The 18958-nt window shown below is 50.6% G+C and overlaps 1 protein-coding gene across 12 annotated transcripts in view; it reads right to left on the reverse strand.

Annotated features, from left to right (window-relative positions):
* Ank1 (ankyrin 1) overlaps nucleotides 1-18958 on the reverse strand; it is a 177211-nt gene that overhangs the window by 18912 nt on the left and 139341 nt on the right. For all 12 annotated transcript variants that reach the window (XR_009055671.1, XM_057752204.1, XM_057752202.1 and 9 more), the window contains exons 24-38: nucleotides 18055-18151; nucleotides 17625-17703; nucleotides 16076-16173; nucleotides 15767-15991; nucleotides 15082-15236; nucleotides 14466-14677; nucleotides 13866-14070; nucleotides 13448-13544; nucleotides 13053-13281; nucleotides 11012-11137; nucleotides 10766-10885; nucleotides 9535-9613; nucleotides 9183-9257; nucleotides 7080-7211; nucleotides 5959-6105 (exon numbers count right to left, since the gene is read on the reverse strand). Coding sequence is in view for 11 of the 12 variants with exons in the window: in XM_057752204.1 (XP_057608187.1) it covers nucleotides 5959-6105; nucleotides 7080-7211; nucleotides 9183-9257; nucleotides 9535-9613; nucleotides 10766-10885; nucleotides 11012-11137; nucleotides 13053-13281; nucleotides 13448-13544; nucleotides 13866-14070; nucleotides 14466-14677; nucleotides 15082-15236; nucleotides 15767-15991; nucleotides 16076-16173; nucleotides 17625-17703; nucleotides 18055-18151 (2076 nt within the window). In the remaining variant the exon portion in view is untranslated. The remainder of the gene's footprint in view (nucleotides 1-5958; nucleotides 6106-7079; nucleotides 7212-9182; nucleotides 9258-9534; nucleotides 9614-10765; nucleotides 10886-11011; nucleotides 11138-13052; nucleotides 13282-13447; nucleotides 13545-13865; nucleotides 14071-14465; nucleotides 14678-15081; nucleotides 15237-15766; nucleotides 15992-16075; nucleotides 16174-17624; nucleotides 17704-18054; nucleotides 18152-18958) is intronic.

The following is an 18958-nucleotide window of genomic DNA, read 5'->3' on the forward strand; positions in this document are numbered from 1 at the left end:
TCAATATAATTGTTAAAATGCTTCCTGTATATGGAGTCCATGATACTATTATATCAACAAGTTTATAATTTCCACCAAATCAGAATATGTTCAGCACATATATGTACACACACATATCTATATGCACACACATGCATGCACACACACACACTTTTGGTCACTGATGATTTTTACATCTTTTCTCTTCCTCCTGTATTTCAACTTGGAGGGTGTCTGTCGACAGAGCCTTCTTTGCGTAGCGAGGCAGATGCTGTACTGCTGAATTCCACCTGGTACCATGCTCTGAATAGGAATCACAGCTGTTCTGACTGTCCTGCCATCTTTGTCCACGCATCTGTTCCCGTCCTTCTTCTTCTGCCCATTACTGAGTCAGTTTTCCTGCTTCTGGTGTCTGATCATCTTTAATTAGCTGCCAGACACTGGTAATTTTACCTTTTTGGGTGCTGGATGTTTTCCTTACTCTGCACATCCTTGGCGGCTGTCCTGTTAAGCAGTTTCTTAGGGAAGCAGTTTGATCCCATTGCATTTTGCTTTTGGCACGTCTTAGGCAGGTCTTATTGTTGCTCAAACTCCGGTTAATTATTCCCATTTCCTGAAGCGTGGTCCTTCTGTAACTAATATCTGAATGGCCAGGCTAGTCATTGGGAATATCTGCTCAATACTCAACTGAAGTGTGTGTTGACTTCCCAAGGACTCCAGTGTTCTGACTCCCTCTCTTTCTCTCTCTGGTTATTTTGAGACAGGGTTTCTCCCTGTAGCCCTGGCTGTCCCAGAACTCTCTTTGTAGACCAGGCTGGTCTCGAACTCATAGAGATCCATCTGCCTCTGCCTCTCAGGTGTTGGGATTTAAGGCACGTACCACCACTTCCCAGTTGCCTTCTGATTCTTGTTAGATGTTTCTTTCCTAGCCTGCTAACTTGGGGAGTATAGCTACTTTGGATTCTGCGACCTCAGCAGCCTCCCCTTAACCCAGGGAGACTACCTGGGTTTCCCTAGAAAGGCAGTTAAAGCTGAATCCGAGCATCAAAGAACTCTCTTCATTTGTGTCTCATGGACCACTGACTCTCGCTTCCCCACACCCGGAGTCCTGCAAACTGTTGTCTCATAGAGGGTGCTCCAGTGTTGGGCAGCATTGTTGTAAAGGGGGGCATGTCTAATCCCTACGACTTGGCCAGAAGTGTGTACATCATAAACATCATAGACATATTGTCATCTACTGTCATTCTGTCAGCCTGGGAATCTCATCAGCACCTCAGGGTGAAGGTTTTCTGCCTCCCAAACACCAGAGGCTCTGGCACCCGTCTGTAACTCTTCCACGGTCTTCATCTGAGTGGAAAGTCGATCTAAATTAGGTGTGAGTGGAGAAGACACACGGATAGTTTCTGTTCATTGTCACCCCAGGTGACTGCCTTCGGGGTGTTTCCTGTTTTCAGACATCGATCCGAGGAGCTCAGCACCGGCACAGCTTACATGAGTACGTGCCACTGTCAGTGTGGGCTGTGGTCCCCGAGGCCTATGTACCCTCCTGAGGGATGTCTCACTAGGTCAGGGGGTAGAAAAGCCCTTGGGAAGATCTACTTCTGACCTACCTAGGTTCAGATGTGCTCATCATTCTAGGACTCTTGCTGTCCTGTCCAATTTGGGTCGCCAGCCCATCTTCTGGTCTAAAAGTCTTGCATTTGAAGTCTGACCGTGGGAAGATCAGAATGTAGTCACATACAAAAAGGAAGTCAAGGGCCTTCCTTCTCCCTTTCTCCCTCCCTTCCCTTTCTCCCTTTTCCTTCCTTCCTTCCTCCATCCCTTCTTTCCTTCCTTCTTTCCTTCCTTCTTTCCTTCCTTCTTTCCTTCCTTCCTTCCTTCCTTCCTTCCTTCCTTCCTTCCTTCCTTCCTTCGCTTCACTTCCCTTCCCCTTCCTTCCTTCCTTCCTTCCTTCCTTCCTTCCTTCCTTCCTTCCTTCCTTCCTTCCTTCCTTCCTTCTTTTTCTAGAACATACAAGGATTTCTTTCCACCCTACTGGGCAGGCCTCTGCAGGACAGGGAGCAGGTTCTCATGGTGAGAGGAGGACCCTACTCCACTTGCCAGTTTTGAGTAGTTCCACAGGGCCCCAGGGACAGAGTCCTCGCATAGTGACATCTGTGCCTACACTACTTCGCTTTGGCTTCTTGAGTTGAGAAGAGGGTGGGACTCAGGTGGCCTTTCTCTGCAGCAGGTTCTTGTTGACTGATGTGGACTTCTAGCCCCAGTCTCTCTCAGAGACCTGGGTCCCCAACTCCTCCATCACAGTCTCCAGCACCAGGTGGCAGGACTTCTGAGGGCTTGAGCCAGCCCAGGAGATTCTTGTTGGGGCAGCTGATGAGTGCTTCCATTCTGTTCTTGACCGACCATGTGAGCACAGAGAGTGGGCCCGTGGTAAGTGCCTCCTCCTTCCACTTCTGTGGCTCCTCTGACGTCATCTCATCCTTAGGGTTAGTGAGGAGGCTCTTGGGGGAGGTTTGGCCTGCAGATCATGCCTGCCTGTATCATGTTGCTTTGGCTTCTTGAGTAGAGTGAGAGCTGGGCAGGACTCCAGGTGGCCTTAGGTGACCTTTCTTCTTAGCAGGTTATTGTCCTGGGTCTGTTCTAACTCAAACGCAATAAGTCATCTTCATAGTGTGTTCATAACCGACAAAAGCTATGGCCAGGTAACCTGGTCCCCGGCAGGAGTCACACTTCACTAGCCGTATCATCGAACGCTGATATAAATAAGTACATTTTGTTTCCAACTAGACAAAATATGTCTCATCAAGACAGATGGAGCTGACAGATACAAGACGTCTGCTTTTTCTTTCCTTATAAGCAATGTCTCATTTTTTAGACGCCTTGGGTTATTTTTGTTCTTTGTTGTTGTTTTTCTTACAGGCATCTTCTTTCTTTGTGCTTATTCCACGGGCCTGGGTGGTCACCTCTTACAGAGGAGAACCAGACTTTTGGCCAGGTCTCCTTTCCCACAACAGTGCAGGCGTGTAGGTCGGGAAAAGCTGTGGTGGGAGGAGAGTCCTCTCAAGGACCCCACCCCTGCCCCGCACTCTTTCTGCAGGCACTGACCTGAGCCCCTGGAACAAGCAGAGGGATGAGGCAAAGCACTCAGAAACTGAGGTGATGGTGACATCGTAACGTGTAGGGCTCGGCTGGCACCAGGACAGGCACCATGTGTCCCTGTTAGAGGACACCCAGAGAAGGTAGAGGAGGCTGGTGCCTCTTCCTCCCTGCACATCTGACCTCTTGCATCCTTTCATTTCTGACCGCAAGGATAAATGTGGGACAGGCTCCCAGGAACAGGGACGAGGGTGCAACAACAATACACAAGCCAATCCTGATGCCTAAGAGGCGGAGAGGTTCAGGCCAAGGATCAGTTTATGATATTTGCCTCCTCTGAGGGCAACATGCCTTTAGGGTCCAGAGTCTAGGCTCATCTGGAGATCTGTGGGCTTTTGGGGGTGGGGGCAGGGTTCAGCACGCTGCACAGAGAAGCCAGAAGTGCAGAAGCATCTACACTCAACAAAGCAGAGAATCCTTTGAAGATGTCAATCTGTCACTCAAACTCCACCCCCACAGAACCGTATGGTCCTCTGACAGTCCTTAGGGGTCAGCTTCCTGGTGCCCCTTAGGCCTCCCGCCTTCTCTCTCCCTACCTCCTACTGTCCCAGCCTCTCTGGTTCCTTGCTATTTGTGAATCCACCAGGCATGCCACCCTTCTGGAATGTTCTTTCCTTCTTGTCTACATATGGCTCATTCCCTCACCATCTCTGTGTCTTTGTTCAAACACAGCTATCCTATCCTGTTACTCGGTTCCTTTATTCTGACCTGTTCATCCCCATATCACTGTGAGGCCATATCACATATAACACATTATATATTCTCACACACATCATGTTATCCATGGGCTCATAACAGAAGGACAATTTCACAAAGGCAGAATCTTGTTTTGTTTTCTTGCCCAAGAACTGACTTCATTCCCCTGCCTACAAATGGTGTCTAACATGTATCTGACGCTTGAGAAATATTTGCCAGTCGGGCTAGCCCACGACAACAGAGCCCTATCATCAGACACAGAACACACAGACTTGGTCCCACTCAAGGACTTGGGACTGCTGAGGCATTAACACTCTTCTGGTCTGACTGGAGCCAACATCAGTCCTTCTGACACCGGAAATTCTAAGGGTCTGCTAGTTCCATGAATGTTAACTCAATTTAGGGCATTAAAATAATCTGTGGATTTAACTTGCTTGAAATAACATAGGCAATATTAAGAAGCCCATGCCACACCCCAAAGCTCCAGTGTTTGGTCACTTGTACTTCCCAAAGCTTACAGATATTCTCAGCTGCCCATCTTTTTCCTTCTGCAAAGGGGGAGCTGGCCTACTTAGGAGCTCCCCATAGGGTTTCCAACCAGGTTCCTAGAGGGCAGCTACAATCCCCATAGCTGTAGATGGCTGTTCTGGAACCCTCTGGACCTGAAGAGTGAGAGAAGCGTACGCGTCAGCAGCCACCACAAGACAACACAGACGACACGCCATGCACACGCAACAGATGCCCATGGGGACAGCCATGAGATGCGTGGGGTGGGGCGGAGCTAGGAGTCCTCTGTGACATGCACTTGTGAACTCTGACAGCTCTGTCCACTTGGCCAGGTGGAGACAGTGGAGAACAGGAAGTACAAGCAAATGAGTCGTCAGGATGAGGTCAGAGGCAGAAAGAGAGGAGACAGGACATGATCAGTAGATGAGCCCCATGCCTTCTGGGGCCACATAGCATGTTTCAGGAGACACAGGACATGAGAGAGAGAATGGGGGAGGTTTGGCATGCACAGGCCCCACCTGACAGAAGGAGGCCCTGTGTCCAGCCTAGTCTAGAACTCACCTGCCCCTGGCTACTCCCTGCTTCCTGGTGGCACCCCAAGCCGTGACTCAGGTGCCCTTGGATCCGATATGTGCATGACTAGGGACAGTCTTTAAAACTACCGGCTTGAGGAGCACTGCTGTCACCCCATAGCTGTCCACAGGGAGGTATGGGGCATCAGAAGAAGACACATCTCACAGTTGACAAGATTTTCAGTTAGTAAGCAGCTTGGAATCTAACCCAACTTCTGTAAATGAGGAGATGTCTCTGCCACGCGAGAGCCAGCAGACAGGAAGGACCTAACGTGCAGGCTTCTGGGCCCCCACACTGGACTGAGGGGAAAGTGGGGCCCTGCTCATGTCCACTGGCCAGAGAGAGGGTGGACAAAGAGAAAGGTCTTGGGACCTCCAGGCTCTGCTCCTTCACGGAAGTGCCCGCTTGGCAAAGGTCAGGGCCTCCTGGGCTTCATCTCCTTGAGATGGGCCACACTGGGGCTCCCTACCATGCTGAACCACACTGAAGAATGCAAGGGGACAGGTAAGATAAGGAAAAGGGGAGGGAATGTGACAAGGAAGAGAGACTGGGCTCAAGAAGAGGACACCCTTAGTCCCGAGGGTTCACGGTGGGATTTCAAACAGCATCAACTGATTCCCGTTAGGCCCTGGGCCAGAGCTTCCCTGCGCCTTGCTTCCTAACCACTGAAAATTCAGGGGCCCAGGGCATAGGTCCTCTCGTGCCTTGTGAAACAGAAAGCTTGGAGATTCTAGGGCTAGGGCCTAGGCAACTTCTTCCCAGACTCAAATCTTTTCCTGCCACGCCAGGCCCTTCGGGACCTTCGTTCTGGGGGCTGGTGGTGAGGACCTGGGAACTGCTCCCCATGTGGGCACAGAGGGAGACAGCCCCAGAGGAGGATGCCCACCTGCAGAGGTGGGTGCCACCTGTCTCTCTCACTTGCCTCTACTCTCCCTGACAACCCTCCCATCAACAGGAGGAAGAGATGGTTTAGGGGAAATGAAGTGTCTTGGGAAGGGGCCTAGGAGGCAAGGGCCCCAGCTCGGCCTGGTCTCACAGGAGACTCACCATTCATCTGAGAAGGTGATAATGAATAGTCCCGGTCCCCGTGCCGCCGGTCTGGTTTGAGGTTGCGGCTCTGCCTGCCGGAGCCCTCCAGCATGTTAACAATCTCACTTCTGTCGATGTTCCGCAGGGCTGTGTACAGATTCTCCACTGTCGGCAGAGAAGAGAGGAGGTGGCTTGAGGAGCAAGCTCACACGGTTCTAGAGCAACGGGAATGCTGTGCAGACCTAACGGCCATGGGGCAGGAGGAAGTCTGGGGAAGAGAAATAGTTCCCCTTTTTGGCTAACATCTTTTTATACAAAAGGTCTACAGAAAACTCAGAGTGGCAGTTGGTTTGGCTTTTTTGTTTTGTTTTGTTTCTTTCAACACTGGGGATGGAGCCCATGGCCTTTTGCATGCTTGGCAAGTGTTCTGGTTCTGTCGAGCACAAACCAGAAACATCTAAAGGTAGGTATGTGTGTGTGTGTGTGTGAGAGAGAGAGAGAGAGAGAGAGCTATAGAGATGTGTGTGAATGATAGTTATGTGTGTATATGTGTCAGAGAGAGAGAGAGAGAGAGAGAGAGAGAGCTAGCTATAGAGGTGTGTGTGTGTGTGTGTGTGTGTGTGTGTGTGTGTGAAACCAAGATCAAAGACTGTTCTTTTGAAGCCCTGGTCTACATCAGTGGATGTAAGAAGTGGATGGAAGCATCCAGCTCCCGCACAGGGCAGGATTTGGAGGAGTTGCTGAAAAAGAGTGAGACACGTCTTTCTCCAGGCAGGAGGAAGGTGTTCCTAAGAGAACGAGAGCTGAAGCCAACCAGGGCAGGCCCGCCTGACTCTGCTCTGAGACCACAGCCCTCACCTGGTTGAGAAACTCAGTGGGAATACTCTGAAAACAGGAGTCTTACATCCTATACCATATTATTCTGCGGGATCCAGGGCAAGTTTTACCTCTGAGAATGGCAAAGATTGAGGGCAAGAGCCACTGGTAATGTGATCTGGTTGCCTAGGAGACCTCAAGACTATGAGAAGTGAGAGAAGGGACGAAGAGGGGAAACCGCAGGTCAGCAGCAGGACTGGAACCGGAAAGGACTCCGCTGAGGAGCGGATCTCTAGCCAGACAGGCGACCGAATGGTACTGACACTTTGCATTTTCGCCTTCACGGGCCACCCAGAGGGTCAGCAAGGCCGCACTCTGCTCCAACAAGGAGTTGGGGTTTTCTACACGGATCCGGTTGATGTCTTCCACAGTGAACTGCAGCTCCCGGGCCAGCTCTGTAGGCAAAGAACCAAGAGCCAATATGAGTGCTGAGCTTGTCACAGTCCCCATTAAATCAGGTTCCTCCCCACCAGGAAAGACCGGCAGAACAAGTGTCTGCCTCCTTGTGTTCCTATTGGATGGGGCGGGAAAGAGGCATTGAATGAATGAGTGAATGAGAAAATGAAGACGTTTCCTTTCTTCTTGCATGACTTCACTGAGGAAGTGTTGAGAATAAGCTTCCTCAGGGAACAGGACCGGCTAGTCCTCAGACTTCGAAGGCACCACAGCGCAGGCCACCTGAAGCCTTGCACAGGTGGCCACTGGCAGTCCTCCAAGAACTAGAGGATAGAAAGGCAGCCCTGTGGTTACTATGGTACCTCCCTCTGTTACTTTTATTGTGACTGCTTCCAGAGGTTTAGAAGGGGAATACTTCAGGGCACTTAAGTGTGAGGAAGACTGGAGAGAAGGTGAGTATAAGAACATGCCTATACAACACACACGCACACATACACCACATATAAGAACACAGACCATATACTTGCATGCATTTGTGCACATACTCATGTGTACGTATTCATGAACATGTATAGACACAGTGCGTCCTTGACACACATACACACATGCACACACCCACACACCAAGCAGGAATAGAAATAGCATGAAGAACAGATAGTTCTCGAATTCTGAACTCCTGTCACACGTCTTTTCAGAGAGCTCCCACTGTGGTATCTGAGTCTAGAGCACTGTGGTGAGCCATTCACATACAACAAAGAGTGACAAGAGACAGCAAGTCCCTTTACCGAGCCCGAGGCTGCATCAATGTGAGGGGCATTGTCCTCTGCCTACTTGCTTCCCTTCCAATACTATCTGCCTTGTGGTAGCCAGGGAGTACACAGGCTCAGCTATAGCCAGAGGTGAAAAGGAACATCTGGAGACCTCGCCTTTCCCCCTTTTCCCATAGTAAGCTGCCTCTGAGAAGGAAATGAGTAGCACTGAGAAGGCAGTGGACACAGACACAAGATACATACATACATACACACATAAACATATACACACATATATGTAACACACACACATATACATATGCACACATATAAATATACATACGTACATATGTACACACACACACACATATATAATTTGTCTGTGCACTAATGTTTATTTGGTTGATTTCCTGGGTTCTGACACTAGCTACCAACTTGCTTTATGAAGGTGAACCTGAACATTCCGGCAATAAAGCAAGGTGAACCAGTACATCCAGCTTACACCATCAAGAGCTGGTGTGGATAGATATAAAATCTGATGTTTATTTTTCAAAGGTGTTTCAAGCCAGCTTAGGTCCAGCTCATCTGCAAATGCCCAGGAAACGCTGGAGCTAATGCCCGCTGGCCTAGTTATTCCCCACTACTCAAACCAGCAGCCGAGAGCAGAAACTTAGTAACCGCCAAGTCTGCCTGCGAGACTGTGCACCTATTAAGCTTTGAAATAAACAGAATTTAAATGTAGAGATGAACTCAGACAACAGTTTTTGTTGAGAAAAATTCAAATAAATAACAGTAGGAAACATAAAGCCCAGGTGGCATGTAAGATTGTTCCCACCTGATTATTACATAAGGCTCACAACTTGGGATTTCTCAACTCTTGTCTGTGCTCAGCTGGTGCTCCTGATGGCTTAGGCTGATGCTCAACTTGTCAAAGTCGTAAAATAAATGGCGTTTTCCCCTGAGTCTCAGTACTCTTGCTATAAGTAAGGACAGTGGTTTTTCTCAATGCTTACAGCGGAAGCAGACAAACGGGGAGGAGGCAGGCAGCTCACTGCCCTGCACCCAAGGCTGTTGCTTATAAAATGGGCCATCACCAACTCATGCACAATGGGTGATGAAGTGAGGACTGAACACCCTTCACCCTGGCTCAGCCAGGAGGAAGGGTAATGGGGTTAGGTAGATGAGGGTTTTTCTTCTTTCTGTCCACATTCCATAACTCACCCGCCCAGCTGAGGCCGAGGTGCTCCGTGATGACTGCCATCTTCATATCTGCACGGTCTGTGTCACTGGCAAAACCTGGGAAGAGTCATTGGATTGCAGTTAGCAGCTGGGGCTGGTGGCAGCATGGATGAGGTGGGCATGCGGTCCTTACAGAGGATGCTCAGGTAACACAGGGCCTTCAGATCACACTGTTGGGTAGAGACCTAAGGGGAGGGCTTTGTTTGCTGCAGACAAAACAAGATGAATGGACGCCAGGACAGTCAGGACAGTCCTCGACAGACTGCCTTGATGGGAATGCACCTGCATTCTTGTAAGAGCAAGCATATTGGGGTGCTAGGCAAGGGGCTCCTACCCAGCCGCGACTCGCTGAGGATGCTATATCGAAGGGAAAGGGGTGTCAGGGTCCTCCTCCTGTCTTCTGCTCCACTGCCCTGCAGAAGACAAAGAAAGGGTACCATGGATTTTGGGTGTACTCCCTCTTAAAGAAGCTGATACAAGCACTCATACTTTGGCAAAGGGGCATGGTGGTCCATGACCTGAGAGATAAAATGCGTGGAAAGAGGTGGGAGTGAAGGGAGGCTGCGGTACTCAAATACTTCATGAATAATATCCATAATGGCAGACCCAAGGAGCCATTACCATGTGAACGGCTCTATTCCATACACACAGCTATTGTGAAGCAGGTAGGTACAATTCTAGCTTCGATTTCATTGGTGAGGAAACCGAGACATAGAGAGTAACTTGCACAAGATCTCCCATTAGAGACAGATTTTGAATTCAAACTCAGCTTTTCCTTCCGGATTCTCTTTTGCTCAACGGCTCATTTCTGACTCACACTGGCCTAAGGTTTAACACCAGGGCCTGTTTGTAGGCACTGGCAACTCCATTTGAGAGAGAAATGGGTTCATTTCTCTCATCCCTGGAAAGAAAAGAGAAATCGAGCCACATTTTTGAAGGTGACCTTGTTTCTCTTCTAGGTGTCCACAGAAGGCCAATGACTCATACAACAGCACAGTAGCACTGATAGAAACAAGGAGACATCCTGAGGGTGGAGTTGTTCCAAAGGTCCGATCTGTGCCATGATGCTCTTTTAGGAATCAGAAAGAGTCCATTGGTCCAGACTCCTTGACTAAGTATGGAAATGTGGGTTTTGACAGTGGCTGGGCACACCAGGGTCCCCTTGTTTGAGGGGAAAGATGGGCAAATAATGGAAAAGAGACTTAACAACTTCTGTCTATGAGTAACTAACTGATCTTGGACAAGTCCCCATTCAGTTGTAAGAATCAGAGGCCTCAAGAACAGCAGGGGGCTCTGTCTTCCCCATTCTAGGGAGGCTGGACGTCCATATGAACAGCTCTATCGGTGCCTGGCCCTGACATCTTCTCCTCACATCACATGACTAGGCTTTCTAGACTTTCCAGGGCAAAATTTCTCTCCCTAGTCACAAAACACATGTCCATAGCAGCGCAAGAACCCTAGGGAGCCTGGGGATTAAAGTCAGCGATTCAGAACGAAGAAAAGAAGCCTTTGGATGTCTGCATGTTCTGGGGGCTTTGAAGGGACATTGGTGGGTGGCAGCTCACCTTGGTACAGGGTGGCATGGTGATATTCAGGTGGCAGAGGATGTGCTGTGTATCCTCGTACTTCATCGCCTTTCGTAGGAATGACAAGAACCCTCCCGGTTCACGACTGCTGTCCCTCACCTAGATTCAATTACACACAGGGAGCTTTAGAAGGACCCTTTATGCCTCCTAGACTGGTGTTCTCAGGGCTTCCTGCCACCCAAACTCCTAGACCAAGGAAAGAGGGTGGCCATAGGAGGCCAGCACCTTCACAGGGATGGCCAAACGGTTCTCTCGAAATGACTGGAAGTGGAAACTTCGTTGTTGGGTTGTTTTCTTGACAGGCACCAAGTTCCCAGAGAGTTCTGCAAATAGAGGCATTCCTTCCAGAACCTGCAGGAAAAGAAGAGCATGCTGAGCTCCTATGGACAAGTCTGTAAGTTTCCGTGTTTTCCTCCCCCAAACTGTCCCTTGCAGAGGCTGGGGACGGGTTATGAGAAGCCTCGCCGCTCATTTAGGGAAAATGTCACAAGTGAGCTGTGCTCTCTTGATGCAGACTTGAGACGAAGATGTTTCTAAGAACTCAGTGGCCTGTCAGGACAGCAGACCATGCCGTCTGGAAAGGTCCTGGTCTGTTCTTAGGTCTATCTGAAGATATTTTGTTTGTGAGAGGTGCCAAAAAGGCTACAAACGTCTCGCACGTAAGGACTCCTTCTATGTGCATAACAGCTTCAGCTGAGATGCTCTCGTGATCATATCTGACAGCTGAGGAAACAGGCCCATAGACAATGAGTACTTTGACCAGTGAGTACCAGGGCCGCATCAGAACCAGGCACACCTGTGTCTCGGCCCGGAACTTCTGATTCCAAGTCAGCTCTCGGAGTTGACTCTTTTGTCAACTTGAGACAAGCTAGAGACATGTGAGAAGAGGAAACCCCAATTAAGAAAAGTCTTGAAAAAACAAAAACAAAAAGGAAAAATAAAGGTCCCCCTACCAGACTAGCCTGTGGGTAAACCTGCAGCACATTTTCTTAACTGATGATTAACATAAGATGGTCCAGCTCACTATGGGCAGTGCCACTCATGGGCAAGGTGGCCCTAGGTTATATATAAAAGCAGGCTGAGCAAGCCATGAGGGGCAAGTCAGTAAGCAATGTTCCTCCATGGCTTCGGTTCAGTTCCTGCCTCTAAGTTCCTGACCTGAGTTCTTGCCCTGACTTTGTCCCACAATAGGCTGTGATATAGTGATGAACTGTAAACTGAAATAAACCCCTTCCCCACCACGTTGCCTTTGTCATGGTGTTTCATCACAGCAATAGAAATCCTAAACGAGACATCAGCTTTCCCAGCTAAGACTCAGAGGTCGGACCCTCAGATGGTCCCAGCTTATTATATAAACATGAGAGAGACTCTTGGGATTGGTAATAATTTATAATTGATAACAATATGTAATTAATATAATTAAATTATTGGTAATAATTTACCAATTAATAATTGGTAAAAACTCAGTTTCTATCCTCTTGTCTTTTAACCACATAGTCTCTGCTTTCCTAGATGCTACCACATATCAGGGCTGCTGGTAGAAACAGGGAGTTTGGGTCAAATCCTACAGCTACTGTCTCTGCAACTTGAGTGTGACTTTAACCCTCTCTCCCAATCTTGGCTTCCCACTGGGTACACTGGGGTAATGAAGTTGCCCACAGTTAAGAGAACCAAATCTTATAAGCTAGGTACTTTAAGAAAAAAAAGGATTTAAAAAATGGGGTGTATGTGTGTGTGTGTGTGAGAGAGAGAGAGCGAGAGAGTATGTGTATGAGAGAGAGAGAGAAAGAGAGAGAGAGAGAGAGAGAGAGAGAGAGAGCGCGAGAGAGCGCACTACAGGCATGCGGGTGCCCATAGAGGCCAGAAGAGGGCACTAGATCCCCTGGAACTAGAGTTACAGGTGGTTGTGAGCTATCTGACATGGGTGCTGGGAACTGAACCCAGGTCCTCTGTAAGAGCGGTAAGTGCTCCTAACTGCCAAGCCAGCTCTCCAGTCTTGCAAGTTACTCACAAGTGTGATATATTCACATGAACTCCAACAAATGTCAATTCTTATTAGACAAGCCCCTGAGATGCCTGTGGTGGTGGCCCTCATGTTTGTCATGACTTATCTAAGATGATTCTTGGGGAGCTGAAGCAGTACGTCCTAATGGTCCTTACAACTTCAGAGGGAAGACATCAAGATCCAGGAGCAGCCACCAGAACCACCTTAACCCAGAGCTTCATTTCCTTCCAGGGCTGCTGTGAGGACAGCCGGGAGCCATACCTCTATGTCCCTGCTCCGTGCCACCTCCACAAAGTTTTCATGCTGTTCCAGGGTCTTGTCCACTTTGTCATCTGTCATGCAGTAGCAGCGTAGTCGTCCTTCCCGTGGGTCATTCATCTTGGCAAAAATGACGAACTTGGCCATGTAGGGGACTGCCGTGAGCTCTTTGTACAATAGAGTGGCAAAGTGCACGGCCTCTGCGGTCCGAGGACAGTCCGATAGCCAAAACCTAAAAGGAGACGGCAAGCAGTGAGCATGGCCGTGCCACAGCAATGGAGCCCTGCCTGGTGGGGGAAGTGGCGGAGGACTCTCAAGCCCAGCCTGGGAGAGCGGGCCAGGCCACGAGGGTGGCTCCCTGCAGACATCATGCTGGGCTAGGAAGGGCCGAGTCGTACCTGGCTGACACATTGGTGGTGAAGTTGGCACACTCGTTGGCGTACACAAGCTTGGTTGTTCCCGTTATATCTTCCCACTGGGCTTGGTCAGTTCCACCTACAACAGTAGCAATAGCAGGGCTGGGGGGATGCTTTCCATTCATGAGCAGAGAGCTTACCTCTGTGTGTGTGTGTGTGTGTGTGTGTGTGTGTGTGTGTGTGTGCGCACGCAAAGCCAGAAATGGAACATCCAGGGGATCCTTGGTCTACAACTCTATTTCCCCATGCTGTGCTGACGACTTACACACAGGTCATTTTTCTCTCATTCCCAGGGAAGTCGTAAGAGCCCAGTGTAGTTGCTGGCTTCATCTTTGCACCGCCCAGTGTGTGCCCTAAACCAGCTGCTGCCAAGGAAGCAGGCATCACGAGCACCACTCACCAATGACGCTGCACAGCAGGCGCAGGCTGGTGGTGTCTCCCTCACCGCTGTCTCTCGGGTTGTCAGTCCAGGAGGGAGGGAGTGGGATCCGAAGCCCAATGGGGCGGTGGAACTTCCGGCGCCTTGGCTCAACAGTGACAATGGGGCTGAAGGTGGCCTGGTTGCCGAGGAGCTTTGTCACCAGCTCATCTGGGACAGGCTGGGCCTGTGAAGTGCCAAAGACAGAGGGCTGAGCCCCAGGCAGTCAGATAGGGTCAGCCGGGTATCCTCAAAGTTCAGGTTAGGAGGTGACTATCCCCCCGGGACTCCCCCATATACTTTGATGGGATGGCGTCCCCCTAGGCCTGACCCCATGAGTGAGTGTCTTCCTGACTTTCTATCTCCCACTCCATGCTTTTCCTCAGCGCTTTGGCCCACTTTAGGCCTTCTGTGGAATCCTTCCTGGGGGACACAGCTGACTACACTCAGTAGCCATGCTGGGCTGTCTACAACTCTTTAGGAAACACATGGTCACCGCGCCCTCCCAGAGTTCCTTAAGTGTCTTCTCCAGGGCCTGACCTCCACATAGTCTTAGGAACTGACAGGAAGGGGCCACGTCACCTGTAGAGCCAGCTTCACTTTCTTGGTGACAGCATTTTCAGGGAACGTTGCCTGTACCATGGGCACCAGCTTGCTTCGTAGGGAGCCCCCTTCAGGACTGATGGTGTCATAGTCCTGGCACAGCCGGGACATGATCACAAAGTACCGGGGGAAGTCGGTGGTGATGATGCGGCAAACTCGCTTCTTTTCCAGCTCCTCCAAGCTCCCCAGCTCTGGAACCACAAGTTGCCTCAGGATGAACCATGACTGCGGTCCCAGGGTCTCTACATCCTGGACACATACCCTCCCTAGGGGCTTGGCAGAGAGGTGGCCTGGAAGACTCTGGCTGAGCTATGACTGTGGTCTCAGGGTTTCCCTAGTGGCTTGGGAGGAAGGTGGCCTGGAAGGAGAAGCATCTGAACCCAGAGGCCCAGTAGAAGAGGCACTGCGCACAGGGGTGGGGGGGCGCTATGCCCTCTCACATATCCTGGGGATCCAGCACTTGGTCAGAAGGACCATTCTCTGCCTCTCTTGGTCTCACACTCCAGGCAGTGCTGACAGACCAACCCGAGTGTGCAGCCCCAGATCCCACGTTCCTAAAGCAGGAAACCCACCCGGAACTCTAGGGCCCCTTTACCTTCATCCATGCCATTAAGGATCTGGTCCAGGTAGCTTTCTCCATAGCGGCTCTTATGTTCCTTCCACACAGAGCCATTCTCACACCTCAGAACCACCAGTTCACGGTCTCCACGGCCACGCGAGGCGAAATGGGGGATCTCCACAATCACGGGGCTAAGGTAGAACATAGCAAACAGTGGGAGGGTGTTTAGAGGAGGCCAGATGCCTGGACACAGGGATGGCAGTGGGCCCTGCTCACAGCTTGCAGGGAGAAGGACCTACTGGCCAGGGTTAAGGAGGAACGGAGCTGCCCTGGGCCACTGAGGCAGAGCTCCGAGGAACCCAGTGGGCTTTAGGCGGGTGAGAAAAGAGAACCTGTGGTTCATTCCTCTCAAGGGCCTAGGGGACCATCTGTGGGGAATGCCTTCCAGATGAGCATTCTGGTGCTCATTTGAATAAACCCTAGGTCCCCAAATAGCCAAATATCCTCTCTTCTCCTCTCTAGTATCCTAGCCCTTTTGAGAGTAGCCAGCTCCTCTAGAGCCATAGACTGCTTCATGGGCCCAAGAGGGGCAGGCAAGCCCGTCTGTCACCACAGCAAAGATATGAGATGCTGGGCACTGCCAAGGTAGGGTGGTCCTTCAGTCTCAGCTGAAGTGGCAGGAACTGGTTGGGGACACATTCACCAGGACGGCATATCTCACCTAAGGAACTGGGCCCCCATAGGTCCCAGTGCGATGATCCTGCTGGCCAGGCCCTCTTCCTCAGCCAGCGGGGGTGGTGTGCTCAGCTTCTGAGGCTTGACCAGGCGGCAGGTGATGCGCGTGGGTGCCGCACACGTCCGGGGAGGGATCACTACCCTCAGGCCATTATGACGACTTCCTCTCATGGATCCTCCCCGGGCATCCACCATGAAGCTCACCAGAAACCTAGAGGGCATGGGAAGATCATGACCGGGCTGGCTTCCTTCTCAAGGGCAGGAAAAGTGGGTCCCAGATAGGTACAACACTCACCCTGTGTGGACGGGGCTGGCCACGGGGCTAATGTTGTCTGAGGTCTCTGTGGCTGGGCTGCTGGGGATGAGGGAATCCTCATCGTATTCTTTAGATCCCTGCAGAAAAGCAGAAAGCCTCTGGTCTCCATCTTACCCCTAGTTTACACAAACATGTGCCCAGGTCCCCGAGCTCATCTGGGAGAAACCGCTTCCATGAAATGAACTTTTATCCCTGTATTCTCTCTCCTTGCTCACTGTCCTCTGCTCGATGCACAAGTTGCTCACTTGTCCGCCCTTCTCTCCTGCCATTCCCCCGACCCGGCTGGTGCTAGATCCTGCACCATCGCCTCATGGCTACTTGTCCTATTGGCACTGTGTGAGGGAGGGCTCTGTGAGGTGAGCCCATCAGGCTGTGGGGTTTCCTATTCCTCCGCAGTGGAAGGAGACTATTCATTGCCTCACAGGAACCCATGCATCTAAGTTCACACTCAGAGCTGACAGGAGCTCCGTCATAGGAGATGATTAAACCCAACTGTGTATATGGAGCCCTAGATGGGCAATTAGTATAGTACAATATGGTGTACACCTCTGACTGGATTTATGACTTAAGCAAAGATGTAGAAAGACATGTTGGGACTTTGCTTAGCACATACAAAGCCCTGGGTTCTCGCCGTGTGTGTGCGTGTGTGTGTGTGTGTGTGTGTGTGTGTGTGTGTGTGTGTGAAGAGAATGGGATAATTACAGGACAAGACTCATTCAGGCCCCCTGGGCTTGTTCCTGCTGCTGTAAGAGCATCTAGGGACAACGTCACAGTGGTATCAAGGTCCCATCTGACTATCTCTCAGACTCATGGCAACACCAGTGCTGTATTGTGCTGATACCTGAGCACAATATTTTCAGACTCATAACCCTTTGTGGAGGGGAGAGGGGATGCAGCCCACCTTGTCAGTGAGGCCTTGACACGGCCAGCTTTCAGGCCGGCTTTCAGCACATCGACTCTCCCACCTCCCCAGGAAATGGCCTTGCTCTGGTGGAAAGGGCCAACGGACTAGCAAAACTGTTTGAAATTCTCCTCCTCCAACACCTCTATCTACCATTTTGGACAAATTCGCATGGAAGGCGAGGAAGGCACAAGCCAGGGTGCTGTCAGAAATAACCATTATGCAGAGAACAGTGGTTCAATACCCCTCTGTCAGTGTTGGGGTTTCTGGCTTCTATGATCAAATGGGGGAAGAGGAGGGAAAACAGTTGCCCCTTCTGCAGAGAGAGAGGAAGCTGACGTTTATGCATCACAGGAAAGGCTTCCTTCCTGCTCCCACAGCTGGCTGGCTTGAGTATCTTACAGCACGTTATGATGGTGTTTCTCACACTTGAAGCCCTCTGAGGCTCCCGGAACTCACAGTGGCCATAATGAGTGTGCCAACTGTACCAGGCTCTACAGAACACAGGGAACCATGGTTCTGAAGGTGTGAGCCTCTCTACTTTAGCTCCTACTGTCCTAGGTCATAGGAACACAATCATGGAATGTCCGCACTCTCTGCCACGGGAAGAGACAAGGAGTCCCTTACCTGTTCCGCGTCTTCGGATCGGATGATCACAGTCTCAGGGGTGACACAGGGGATCCTTGGGATGGCTGGAGATTCCACCCTATGAATCAAGGACATTAGACAATCAAAGAGCAGAACGTTTGATGTAGGTCCCTTCGTCACTCCTGAGAGACCTAAGTGACAAATCTCAGGCCACCTGTAACGACCTGGCTGGTTCATCTCTCTCCTCTCCTGTGATAAAATGACTCTCTTATCTACAAATGGACCCGCGTCCCTCCTGAACCTTGAAGCTTCTCCCTCCCCAGGCACGCCCAAGCCTGGCTTTTATCTAAGTCCCTCCCTCTCCAGGCACGCCCAAGCCTGGCCTTCACCTCCTTCTCTACTCTGAGTCCCAGAGTGGCTCCTGGCTTTCCACAGCATAATCCTCCCGCCCACACTGGGCCCATCTTACACTTGGTCTAGCTTCGGCACAAAATCCAACAGCTCTTTCTCCTCACCCACATCCCGGGAGTCCCGCCTCTCTGCCTTGGAGCCAACAAGTTCTTCACCTGAAAACCAGGAGCTCAAGTGAGTGGCAGGCCGGAGACAAGAAATCGCCTTTGTTCCTAGCAAGCACTTCTCATAGTCCACCTCCCAACGTCTGCTCGAAAGTGGAGGGCAGGGCTAGTTTCTGATACCCCAAGGGGCCTGCTAGCCATGGAGATTCCCAGTCCTGTTCTTCCAGCACTAGAGCCCAGGGCGAGCCAGTTCCTAGTCCCTGTATGCACCCCTTAGCTTTGTAGGGTGGAAAACAACATAGCCAGGAAGAAGGTTTCTTCCTTTGATGAGGTCCCCATTACACAACAGCTCTTTCAGAGCATAAAGTGGCGCCACAAAAGGTCACAGCTACAGATATTTCTTTCCTTTTCTTTTTTGAGACACTTTCTCTATGTAGCTCTGGCTGTTCCAGAATTTGCTTTCTAGACCAGGCTGACCTTGAACTCAAGGATCCGCCTGTCTCAGCCTCTTGAATGCTGGGATTAAAATCATGAGTCATCACACCCAGTTTAGGTTACAGATATTTCTAATCTGCCACTACAGAGGGGGAACACAGCGCTCAAGTCTCTTCACTCAAGGGTGGGACATTCTTTTGTCACCTTGGAATTTTTTCCCATCACCTTGGAATTGTCATTTGTAATTCCAAATCTCATAAAGAGGATCCAGCTCCCTGCACCCTGTCCTCTCTTCTTAGCCCGACTGGAGCAGCAACCTGGACTCTAGGGCCCGTGTGACTATTGCCCTGGGGCAGGAGCCCGGTTCTGTGACCTGGAGCCGACAGGATGGAGGTGTGACTGTTCATGCAGGATGCGCACAGA

This window comes from Chionomys nivalis, chromosome 20, assembly GCF_950005125.1.
Source record: "Chionomys nivalis chromosome 20, mChiNiv1.1, whole genome shotgun sequence".
In the NCBI taxonomy this organism is placed as follows: Eukaryota; Metazoa; Chordata; class Mammalia; order Rodentia; family Cricetidae; genus Chionomys; species Chionomys nivalis.